The 11,974-nt window shown below is 48.9% G+C and overlaps 2 protein-coding genes across 4 annotated transcripts in view; one reads left to right on the forward strand and one right to left on the reverse strand.

Annotated features, from left to right (window-relative positions):
- Positions 1-1,845, reverse strand: part of LOC144481882 (rho guanine nucleotide exchange factor 25-like) — a 193,107-nt gene extending 191,262 nt beyond the window's left edge. For 2 of the 3 annotated variants that reach the window (XM_078201034.1, XM_078201032.1), the window contains exon 1: positions 1,480-1,808. In XM_078201034.1, the coding sequence (XP_078057160.1) occupies positions 1,480-1,570 (91 nt within the window). In that variant the 5' untranslated portion in view covers positions 1,571-1,808. Of the gene's footprint in view, positions 1-1,479 lie in introns of all 3 variants that reach the window. The other variant, XM_078201033.1, reaches the window with a different exon arrangement.
- Positions 1-11,974, forward strand: part of LOC144481893 (Golgi reassembly-stacking protein 2-like) — a 739,438-nt gene that overhangs the window by 244,538 nt on the left and 482,926 nt on the right. The window lies entirely within an intron of this gene.

The following is an 11,974-nucleotide window of genomic DNA, read 5'->3' on the forward strand; positions in this document are numbered from 1 at the left end:
CAATCAATGGAATCTCTCATCGCAAATTAAACTGTGCCCATCATGAGGCGAGAGGTGGGTTGGTGTGGGGGGGGGGGGGGGGGGGGGGGGGGGCGGGGGGGGATGGGGGGCGGGGGGGGGGGAAGGTTGAGGGTATTTTAATATCAGGACTGAGTCACATCACCCACCCTCTGCACTGGCCAGACCGTTTGGGTTTAGTGGGGAAGATTAATGCTGGAAAAATGTACGTTGAAGAAGGACGTGGAATCTGAGTTTCACTCGGTGCGAGGGTAGTTGTGCTTCAGAGTGGTTTATTCATACGATATAAGATGAGTGGAATCCATTCGGGTCAATGGTTGATCTGTTATGTGCTCTGAATAGTGGCCGCCACTGACTTTAATCACATAAAGCTTCGTTAACTCTTAAAGCCTTGAGAGTTCTTTGTTAACCCCCTCCCTGCCAACTTTTCCTTTCTGTTTATCCATCTATTGTTTTCCCGGAGTGTCGGGGATTAGTGCGCTGGCATGCCAAGGAAAATATTAAAGGAGACCATCAACAGAGGGATAACCTAGTGAAGTCCGTATTTTTCCCTCCTTTCAGGAGAGGTGATGGGGAATTGAGCAGGGGCGGAGGATTGGAGGTCAAGCGAATGGTTCTTTCGAAGATGGGCTGAATGGCCTCCTTCTATGCCCTTTCTAGTACCAGTCATCAGTTCCCCAAAAGCAGGAACAGCCAGACGACTGGCACTGATTCCGCTCGCCCGCCACTTACTCAACACCCATCACGCCCGCCTCCACCTCCCCCCTGCCCCCTCCACCCCCCCTCCTCCCCCCCTCCGCCCCCACCAATACTCCAACTCAAGGGCTCCCAGCCCAGTAACAGCCACAACGATCTGATCCCCTGGTTTGCGATGAGTCACTGGGCCAGGAATCGGATCTTACCCTCGCCGGCCTTCACGGAATGGGCTTCATGGCCGTTCGGTCCGTCCAGCCCATGCCAGCTCTTGGCAAGAGCTATCCAATTATTCTCCCTCCCTCCCTCGCGCTTGGCTTGCAAACATGCAAAGACAAAGTTTGTTTCGAATACTCCATGTCCACGCTCAATATCAGCAAGTCAATTTGGAAAATGCGCAAGGCCAGGGAGAAAGTGCGGACACTAGGCGTCAGACAAATTCGCAAGGTCCGATTTGCTCAATTTACTCCAAAACTGCTGCCCTGGTCCTTCACTGATCATTCTCAGCCCCTTCGAGGTTCAGAGAATATATCGGAGACACTCAGTGAAGATTCCTACAGGGGCTCGCAGGCAGTGAAAGGCAGTTCTTTTGCAAAGTTGCTGTGAGATAGGGTGACCAGAGTTCGAAAGGCTGGTCAAAAACGGGCAAAACAGGTGTGAGGTACGTCCGCACTTGAAATCCAGAGAATGCGTTCAGCACTTCAGCCCATGCCCCAGCTCGCACCGTCCCACAAACACAAAACCCCAAACAAGGCTCAAGTCACTCACCTCGCACTCTGTAGCAACAGCCGCACTTTGCCAGTACCTTGCGGAACAAATGCTGGCACGCGCAGCCTGGCCGCTGCTGCCCGCCCTTCATGCTGCCTGGTTGGCGCTCATGCCAGCCTGCGGTGGGAATCGAAGCCCTGTGGCCATAGGCGCGGACGGTGCCAGGAGGGAGGTGGGAGAGAGGCGAGAGAGGCTGCTCCCTCTCGGACAGGCACAGCACATGAAGTAACGGTTTTGCTTGGCTTGGAGCTGGGTGGAGACTGCCTTCACTCCCTCTCTCTCTCCCTCTCTCTCTCTCTCTCGCTCGCTCTCTCTCGCTCTCTCAATCTGTGGCTCTTCCAGCAGTCAAGGACCACCCCCTCCCCCGCTCTCTGCAGCGCAGACTGCAGATTCTGAGGCCTTGAGAAGGGTTGACAGCACACAAGCTATCTGCACGGCTGGGTAAAAGTCCAGAGCAATCTTCAGCCATTTCATGAGCCCAAGATAATAGTCACCTCACAGAAAAACTGCAACAGAGTGAGGCAAAATTCCAGGAGAGTCTGCCTTTGTGTGTGTGTGTGTGTGTGTGAGAGAGAGCTTGACAAAAACCAGCATCTGTGCGAAAGAGTCTAAAAATGGAAAGTGTGTTAAACAGATGCAACTTAACCCATTGAGAGAGTTTTCCCCCTACCCCGCTTATTTTGTCACAGACTGGCTTCAGCGCCTCTCTCTCTCTTACAACCTCCCTTTTTTTCCTGTCTCCGTGCCATTTCCGTAACCCAGACCATAATATTTTGCTGACACTGCCAAAATCAAACTTTTGGGAAGTTTAAAGGCACCTCTTCCCTCGTTCTCCTTCGTTGCTGTGGAGACTGCGGGTTTCTTATTTTGCCTTGCGTGTTGAGTGGGAAAGGATGGCAGAGTGCGGGCCGTCCGTACCCGTCGCAAAAGATCCCACTCAATCGCTTTTCTACTGAAGAAGGCACCAGAGGTTTTGGGCGGCTCAGTGGCACAGCGGTTAGCACTGCTGCCTCACAGCGCCAGGGACCAGGGTTCGATTCCCGGCTTGGGTCACTTGTTGTGTGGAGTTTGCACGTTCTCCCCGTGTCTGCATGGGTTTCTTCCGGGTGCTCCGGTTTCCTCCCACAGTCCAAAAGATGTGTAGGTTAGGGGGATTGGCCATGCTAAATTGCCCCTTAGTGTCCAAAGATGTGCAGGTTAGGTGGATTGGCCATGCTAAATTGCCCCTCAGTGTCCAAAGATGTGTAGGTTAGGTGGATTAGCCATGCTAAATTGCCCCTTAGTGTCCAAAGATATGCAGGTTAGGTGGATTGGCCGTGAAAAATTGCCCCTTAGTGTCCAAAGATGTGCACGTTAGGTGGATTGGCCATGCTAAATTGCCCCTTAGTGTCCAAGGATGTGCAGGTTAGGTGGATTGGCCATGCTAAATTGCCCCTTAGTGTCCAAAGATGTGCAGGTTAGGTGGATTGGCCGTGAAAAATTGCCCCTTAGTGTCCAAAGATGTGCAGGTTAGGTGGATTGGCCATGCTAAATTGCCCCTTAGTGTCCAAAGATGTGCAGGTTAGGTGGATTGGCCATGCTAAATTGCCCCTTAGTGTCCAAAGATGGGCAGGTTAGGTGGATTGGCCATGCTAAATTGCCCCTTAGTGTCCAAAGATGTGCAGGTTAGGTGGATTGGCCATGCTAAATTGCCCCTTAGTGTCCAAAGATGTGCAGGTTAGGTGGATTGGCCATGCTAAATTGCCCCTTAGTGTCCAAAGATGTGCAGGTTAGGTGGATTGGCCGTGAAAAATTGCCCCTTAGTGTCCAAAGATGTGGAGGTTTAGGTGGATTGGCCATGGTAAATATGTGGGTTACAGGGATAGGACGGGGGAGAGGGCCTGGGTAGATGCTCTGTCAGAGAGTCGGTGTACACTCAATGGGCCAAATGGCCTCTTCTGCACTGTCGGGATTCTGTGATTCTGTGATATGTCGTTTCATCCACTGAACTGGACAAACCAGTGTTTTGCGTATTCTGCCTTTGTGTTGGAATGCCGGAAGATTGTGCTCAGCATCAGTGCCTGGGTGCTGGTTTCCATCATTATGTCGGCACGACTCCTGCGTGGATTTGGCCGTCCCAGCGTTGGAGTTCAGGGAATTTCAATCGGAAGTGACTTACGCCACAAACTGCTTCCCTTTCCGTTGTCCGTGACCTTTTGCTCTGACTCAGGGTTCGATTTGCCCCGACCGCGTCCTCAGAAAGTGTCCAGTGGAGAATTCTCCGACCGTGCCAGCTTGGGGATGGTCTTTAAATCGCGGCCAGAATGTTACGTCGCCCGGGCTGGGACGCACGCCCAACCGGAAAGCGCGCAGAGCCGCGCGAGAGGATGACGGGCTTGCATCCCAGCCTGTTCGCACACTTGCGCCAACTTTTCGGGCAGCGGGCACGAGATTTGGAAACATGCCCGCTGATAATCAAGCGGGCAATTTGACCCGTTAAGGGGCCAGTTGGATGCAATTTTTACGTGGCCCGTCTGCCTTTCGGGTTGGCGGGTGGGCCAGTTATCCAGGCGGTCTTTACATTTAGCTTCCACCTCGATCCCAGGGCGGGATGTAGAGTCTGGACAATTCACAAATGTGACTGGGGGACTGAGGGCTGGGTGTGACTGTGCTGCCCAAGCACTTGTGGCACAGTTTTAACATCGATATTCATTTATCACGGGTCCTTGAGACAGCGGCTGTCCCCCTGAGGGGCCACACTGGGAAAACCAACCCTCACCCTCCCTTTTCTTAGTGCCCCCCACCTTGCCCCCACCTTCTAGCCCTCCTTGGGCAACACTCAGAGTATCGTACAGCACATTTGACACTGAATGGCCATTAATTATATTATAGAATCCCTACACTGCAGAAGGAGGCCATTCGGCCCATCATGTCTGCATCGACCACAATCCCACCCAGCCTCTGTCCCCATAACCCCATTTACTCTAGCCAGACCCCCTGATACCAAGGGGCAATTTAGCATGGCTAATCCACCTAACCTACACATCTTTGGACACTAAGGGGCAATTTAGCATGGCCAATCCACCTAACCTACACATCTTTGAACACTAAGGGACAATTTAGCATGGCTAATCCACCTAACCAGCGTGTCTTTGGACATTAAGGGACAGTTTAGCACGGCTAATCCACCTAACCTACACATCTTTGGACACTAAGGGGCAATTTATCATGGCCAATCCACCTAACCTGCACATCTTTGGGCACGAAGGGGCAATTTAGCATGGCCAATCCACCTAACCTACACATCTTTGAACACTAAGGGACAATTTAGCATGGCTAATCCACCTAACCAGCGTGTCTTTGGACATTAAGGGACAGTTTAGCACGGCTAATCCACCTAACCTGCATATCTTTGGGCACTAAGGGGCAATTTATCATGGCCAATCCACCTAACCTGCACATCTTTGGACAATAAGGGGCAATTTAGCATGGCCAATCCACCTAACCTACATATCTTTGGGCACGAAGGGGCAATTTAGCATGGCCAATCCACCTAACCTACACATCTTTGAACACTAAGGGACAATTTAGCATGGCCAATCCACCTAACCTACACATCTTTGGACACTAAGGGACAATTTAGCATGGCCAATCCACCTAACCTGCACATCTTTGGACACTAAGGGGCAATTTAGCATGGCCAATCTACCTAACCTATACATCTTTGGACACGAAGGGGCAATTTGGCATGGCCAATCCACCTAACCTACACATCATTGGGCACGAAGGGGCAATTTAGCATGGCCAATCCACCTAACCCGCACATCTTTGAATTGATGTGGAGTTGCCGGCGTTGGACTGCGGTGGGCACAGTAAGAAGTCTCACAACACCAGTTTAAAGTCCAACAGGTTTATTTAGTAGCACGAGCTTTCGGAGCGCTGCCCCTTCATCAGGTGAGTGCCCCCAAGTGAAGGCGAGTGAAGGTATTTACCTGATGAAGGAGCAGTGCTCCAAAAGCTCGTGCTACTAAATAAACCTGTTGGACTTTAACCTGGTGTTGTGAGACTACTTACTGCATCTTTGGACTGTGGGAGGAAACCGGAGCACCCGGAGGAAACCCACGCAGACACGGGGAGAACGTGCAAACTCCACACAGACAGTGACCCGAGCCGGGAATCAAACCCAGGCCCCTGGTGCTGTGAGGCAGCAGTGCTAACCACTGTGCCACCCTGCCGCCAGTGGTTAGCACTGCTGCCTCACTCGATTGCCCCTGGAACACGATTGCACACTGCTCAGCCGGTGTGGTATCATGTTCCAGGGACGATCGCGGTTGGGAATGTGTGTTGCGCTTGCTTTTCCAGCAAGCTGAACGTGCGTACGCCTGACGGGGAGAGAAATTCAGGCCCGTGCTTTTTTCCTTTGCTGCACGGGCCACGATTTAAATGTTTTTTTAATATCCAGAAGTATTTTGTGTACTCAGGAAACGAAAGAAACGAGGACGTCTCTCGGTATTGTTTATTTTTAATCATTTTCAAATAATTCAGTGAGGGGGAATTGACATTGTAAAGGTAGTAATGTCATTGGATTAGTCATCGAGAGGCCTAGTCTACTACTCCAGGCACATTGTGCCAACTGGTAAGATTCAAATTCAATTCATCAAATCGGGAATTGAAAACCCATCTCAGCGATGGTGACCATGAAATGATCAGCAATTTGTGTGAAAATTCTATCTGGGTCACTTTCGGGAAGGAAATCTGCCGCCCTTACCTGTTCTGGGCCTACAGGACCACAGATCCACAGTAATCCAGCTGACGCTTAACTGCCCCTCAGAACCGGAGGGCACTCAGTTCAAGGGCAATTAGTTTTAAGCTTATTAGTGTCACAAGTAGGCTTACATTAACACTGCAATGAAGTTACTCTGAAAATCCCCTAGTCACCACACTCCTGTTCGGGTACACTGAGAGAGAATTTAGCACGGCCAATGCATCTAACCAGCACATCGTTGGACACTAAGGGGCAATTTAGCATGGTCAATCCACCTAACCTACACATCATTGGACACTAAGGGGCAATTTAGCATGGCCAATCCACCTAACCTACACATCAATGGACGCTAAGGGGCAATTTAGCATGGTCAATCCACCTAACCTACACATCAATGGACACTAAGGGGCAATTTAGCATGGCCAATCCACCTAACCTACACATCTTTGGACACTAAGGGACAATTTAGCATGGCCAATCCACCTAACCTACACATCTTTGGACACTAAGGGACAATTTAGCATGGTCAATCCACCTAACCTGCACATTATTGGATACTAAGGGACAATTTAGCATGGCCAATGTACCTAACCTACATATAGGTGAAGATGCAAGGTTTAAAGGAGATGTACGAGGCAAGTTTTTTACACAGAGAGTGGTGGGTGCCTGGAACCCGGTGCCGGGGGAGGTAGTGGAAGCAAATACGATAGTGAGTTTTAAGGGACGTCTGGACAAATACATGAATAGGATGGGAATAGAGGGATATGGTCCCCGGAAGGGTCGGGGGCTTTAGTTCAGAGGAGCAGCATGGTCGGCGCAGGCTTGGAGGGCCGAAGGGCCTGTTCCTGTGCTGTAATTTTCTTTGTTCTTTTTCCATCTTTGGACTGTGGGAGGAAGCCCACGCACACACGGGGAGAACGTGCAAACTCCACACAGACAGTGACCCAAGCCAGGAATCGAACCAGGGTCCCTGGTGCTGTGAGGCAGCAGTGCTAACCACTGTGCCACCGTGCCACCCTCATGATGTCTCTTCATACCCAAGTGGCGACTTTCTGCCTTCAGGCCCTGGGGTCAACCGTCCCGACTACGTGCCCCTCTTCCATGGATATTGTTGCGCCTTGGTGTCTTCGGAGAGGGAGCGTGCAGTGTCCACCAGCATGCGGAAGGTCTCACCTGGACCAACGGGCACCACAGAGGATAGAGTGTATCATTGTGTGCCACCCGCAATAAAACATTATTTTAGTTTAATTTTGATAAGTTTTCTTTGATGTTTTATGCTATTTGTTACAGTTCCCCTTTAAGTGCCTGCCAATTTGTTAATTAGTTTATTTGTTTGAGTTGTTTACTCAAAAGGGTATGAAGGAAGTTGGCCGGAACACTGGGGGTAGTTATTAGGAGGCAGGGATCTGTAAAGGCTGCATCCTGCGACTAAATCAAGTGTGACAACGCTGTGCCTTTAAGAATTGTATTTGTGTCATGTTTCTTGTGCAGGGATTGCTTTGCACTTCAACTCTGATTATGGTGCCAAACTGTCCATAGCCGGCAGCTCACCTGCTGAATCTGCAGACGGTTAATTACTCCTAGTTAATGGAGTTATGTTAGGGCTCTCCCCTGGGATTTTCAGAGTAGAGTTTGATTTGTTTAACTGACAAGCAGAACAACCATGTGAGTGGGTGGAGCTAGGCTTCCAGAGAGGAAACGAGCAGGCAGTTACAGTTTGAATTTGACAAGAGCTCAATTCTCTCTGTGTCTGGAAATTGAAGTCTGGGGACCTGTGAGAAAATAGGTACCTCTCCAGAGATCTGTAAGAGGTGTTTTCTGCCTCTCTCTGTCACTGGAGTTCTGCTGTGGGAAGATAGGTTTTTCCTCTCGGTGCTGTTGTCTGAGAGTCAGAAGACGGGTGTCTCTCTGTATCTCTTTCCAGAGGGGTTAAAAGGTTGGAAATTCATGTAAGCCTGTTTGTCTTGCTAACTGAATCTTAAGAGGAATTTATGTCTATGGGGATATTGTTTAAATTGGAACTAATAGAGATAGGATAGCAGTTAAGAATTATACTTTGTCATGTTTAAATATTTAAATTGGCAAAAGTTATGCTCATTCTTTTTGTTGTATTCTAATTGTGTGATTAAATAAAGTTTGTTTTCATCAAATCTTCCCAGTGCGTCAATAGAATCATACCTGGAGTGAAACATCTTAAGCTTGCCTTAATGCCAAAATCAAGTCAAGTTGGGGTCCAGGCTAACTTCATGTACCTTGGAGTTTCTGATCTGCTCCCTAACACCAGTAAATGACTTGTGTCTTGTTCCATTCTGCACCATTTGTCTTGGATCTATTTAACCCACTCACTCTTTCTCCACAAGCCTATAACCTTTGCTCCTTCAGGCATCTAACTAATTACCTTTTGAATCTACATCAATCACCCTATCAGCCAGTGTATTTCGAATCCTGACAGGTTTTTCCCCTGTGCCACCTCTGGCCCTTTTGTCAATTATTAGATTTGATTTATTATTGTCACATGTATTGGGATGCAGTGAAGAGTATTGTTTCTTGCGCGCTATACAGACAAAGCATACCGTTCATAGAGTACATAGGGGAGAAGGAAAGGAGAGGGTGCAGAATATAGTGTTACAGTTACAGATAGGGTGTAGAGAAAGATCAGTTTAATATTTAATTTGTTTTATTTTTGTTACATATACTAGGATACAGTGAAAAGTATTGTTTCTTGCGCACTATATAGACAAAGCATACCATTCATAGAATACATAGGGGAGAAGGAAAGGAGAAGGTGCAGAATATGGTGTTACAGTCATAGCTAGGGTGTAGAGAAAGATCAGCTTAATATTTGATTTATTATTGTCACATGTATTGGGATGCAGTGAAAAGTATTGTTTCTTGCGCGCTTTACAGACAAAGCATACCGTTCATAGAGCACATAGGAGAGAAGGAAAGGAGAGGGTGCAGAATATAGTGTTACAGTCATAGCTAGGGTGTAGAGAAAGATCAACTTAATGCGAGGTAGGTCCATTCAAAAGTCTGACAGCAGCAGGGAAGAAGTTGTTCTTGAGTCGGTTGGTACGTGACCTCAGACTTTTGTATCTTTTCCCGATGGAAGAAGGTGGAAGAGAGAATGTCCAGGGTGCGTGGGGTCCTTAATTATGCTGGCTGCTTTTCCGAGGCAGCGGGAAGTGTAGACAGAGTCAATGGATGGGAGGCTGGTTTGAGTGATGGACTGGGCTTCGTCCAGGCCTGTGCCATCTCGCTATCGACCCTCTGTCAAAACCCTTAAACGTAATCACCTCTATTAAATCTTCTCTTAGCCACCTCAGCTCAAAGCGACAAGCCCGGCTAGATCTTACGGTCGTGACTGTGCAAAGAATTTTAACGGAAACCTGAGGCCTAGCCTAACCAGGACAAATTCACGCGCCTTTTGGGCGCAATTTCTTTTGCCCCAAGTGGAAACTTCCTGTTCAGCTGCTTAATCAAGATGCGTGTTATCTGGGTGCCAAAGGGACTCTGTAACCCAGTGAGGGGAGGAGGGTTTCATTACAGAGCTCATGCCATCGCCAAGTGGGCTAGGCTTGAGATGGGGCCAGCTGGCGCAGGCCCACCCGATTGGCAGCCATGCTAAGCTTGCTCGGTCAAATAGCTTGCTGACTAGAATCCAGTGAGATATTGCGGCGGATGGCGGGGGGGAACATGAGTAGGCCATTCGTCCCCTTGAATCTGCTCGGCCATCTGATCGTGGTCTCAACTGCACTTTCCTGTCTATCCCAAGTAACCTCTGGCTCCCTTGGCAATCAAAAATTTGTCTACGTTGAGTCAGTGTAAAAGAAGGGCAGTGCAGGAAGAACATTTAAGCAGGTAAGCAAGGGGTATGACATTGATAAACATCTAACCATGTCCGTCATGGCTTAATGGGCATCACTCAAGTCTCTGAGTCAGTGGGTTCAAGCCCCACTCCACAGACTTCAGAACATAATCCAAGCTCGCATTCCGAGTATGGGGCAGTACAGTGGTTATCACTGCTGTCTCTCAGCGCCAGGGACCCGGGTTCGATTCTCAGCTTGGGTCACTGTCTGCACGGAGTCTGCACGTTCGCCCTGTGTCTGCGTGGCTTTCGTCCGGGTGCTCCGGTTTCCTCCCACAGTCCAAAAGACGTGCCGGTTAGGATGCATTGGCCATGCTAAATTTTCCCTCAGTGTAACCCAAACAGGTGCCGGTAATGTAAGATTACTTGTGACTAACAAATAAATTTTACTCTTATCTCTGTAACGTCCTCCAGCCCCTACAACCCTCCCTATCTCTAATCTCCTCCAGCCCCTACACCCATCTCTATCTCTGTAACCGCCTCCAGCCTCTACACCCTCCCTATCTCTGTAACCGCCTCCAGCCCCTACAACCCTCCCTATCTCTAATCTCCTCCAGCCCCTACACCCCTCCCTATCTCTGTAACCTCCTCCAGCCCCACAACCCTCCCTATATCTATAACTTCCTCCAGTCCTCACATCCCTCCCGATCTCTGTAACCTCCTTCAGTCCCTATAATCCTCCCTATCTCTGTAACCTTCTCCAGTCCCTACAACCCTCCCTATCTCTGTAACCTCCTCCAGCAACTACAATCCTCCCTACATCTGTAACCTTCTCCAACCCCTACAACTCTCCCTATCTCTGTAACCTCCTCCAGCCCCACAACCCTCCCTATCCGGTGGCACAGTGGTTAGCACTGCTGCCTCACAGCGCCAGGGACCCGAGTTCGATTCCCGGCTCGGGTCACTGTCTGTGTGGAGTCTGCACATTCTCCCCGTGTCTGCGTGGGTTTCCTCCAGGTGCTCCGGTTTCCTCCCACAGTCCGAAAGATGTGCTGGTTAGGGTGCATTGGCCATGCTAAATTCTCCCTCAGTGTACCCGAACAGGAGTGTGGCGACTGGGGGATTTTCACAGCAACTTCATTGCAGTGTTAATGTAAGCCTTACTTTTGACTAAGGAATATATAAACTTATAAAGTTTGGACACTAAGGGACAATTTAGCATAAGGTGCATGAAGTGTTTTGCTCCAGTTATTGGTTGAATACCTGAAGGAGCAAAGGCTTGTGGAGAAAGAGTGAGTGTGTTCGATAGATTCAACCCAAATGGTGCAATATGGAACAAGACACAAATCATTTACTAGTTTTCGGGAGCAGATCAGAAACTCCAAGGTATATGAAGTTAATTCAATTGACCCAATAAAAAGCTTTTATTAAAACAAATTTTATTTAAGAACACAGAATATAACAAAAAGAATCAGCATAACTTTTACCAATTAAAATACTTGAACATGACGAGGCATAATTCTTAACTGCTAGCTATTGCTCTAGTTCCAATTTAAGCAATATCCCCCTAGCTAGAAATCACTCTTCGGAATAAGTTAACACAAAAAGACCAGATCTGCTCATGTGGATGCCAGATTTCCAGCCTATTAACACCTCTGGACCGATACAGTAAGTGGTCTCGCAACATCAGATTAAAGTCCAACAGGTTTATTTGGAATCACGAGCTTTCAGAGTGCTGCTCCTTCATCAGGTGAGTTTAACCTGGTGTTGTGAGACCTCTTACCGTGCCCACCCCAGTCCAACACCGGCATCTCCACATCGTGGACAGATGCAGAAAGGCATCGGTCTTCCGACTCCCATACAGCAGCTGCCAGAGAAAGGGACTTAGTTCCTGGCAGATCCCATTCTCCAAATCCAGAGAGACACACAGAGGGCTACCTCTC

Source organism: Mustelus asterias, chromosome X (genome assembly GCF_964213995.1).
Source record: "Mustelus asterias chromosome X, sMusAst1.hap1.1, whole genome shotgun sequence".
Classification (NCBI taxonomy): Eukaryota; Metazoa; Chordata; class Chondrichthyes; order Carcharhiniformes; family Triakidae; genus Mustelus; species Mustelus asterias.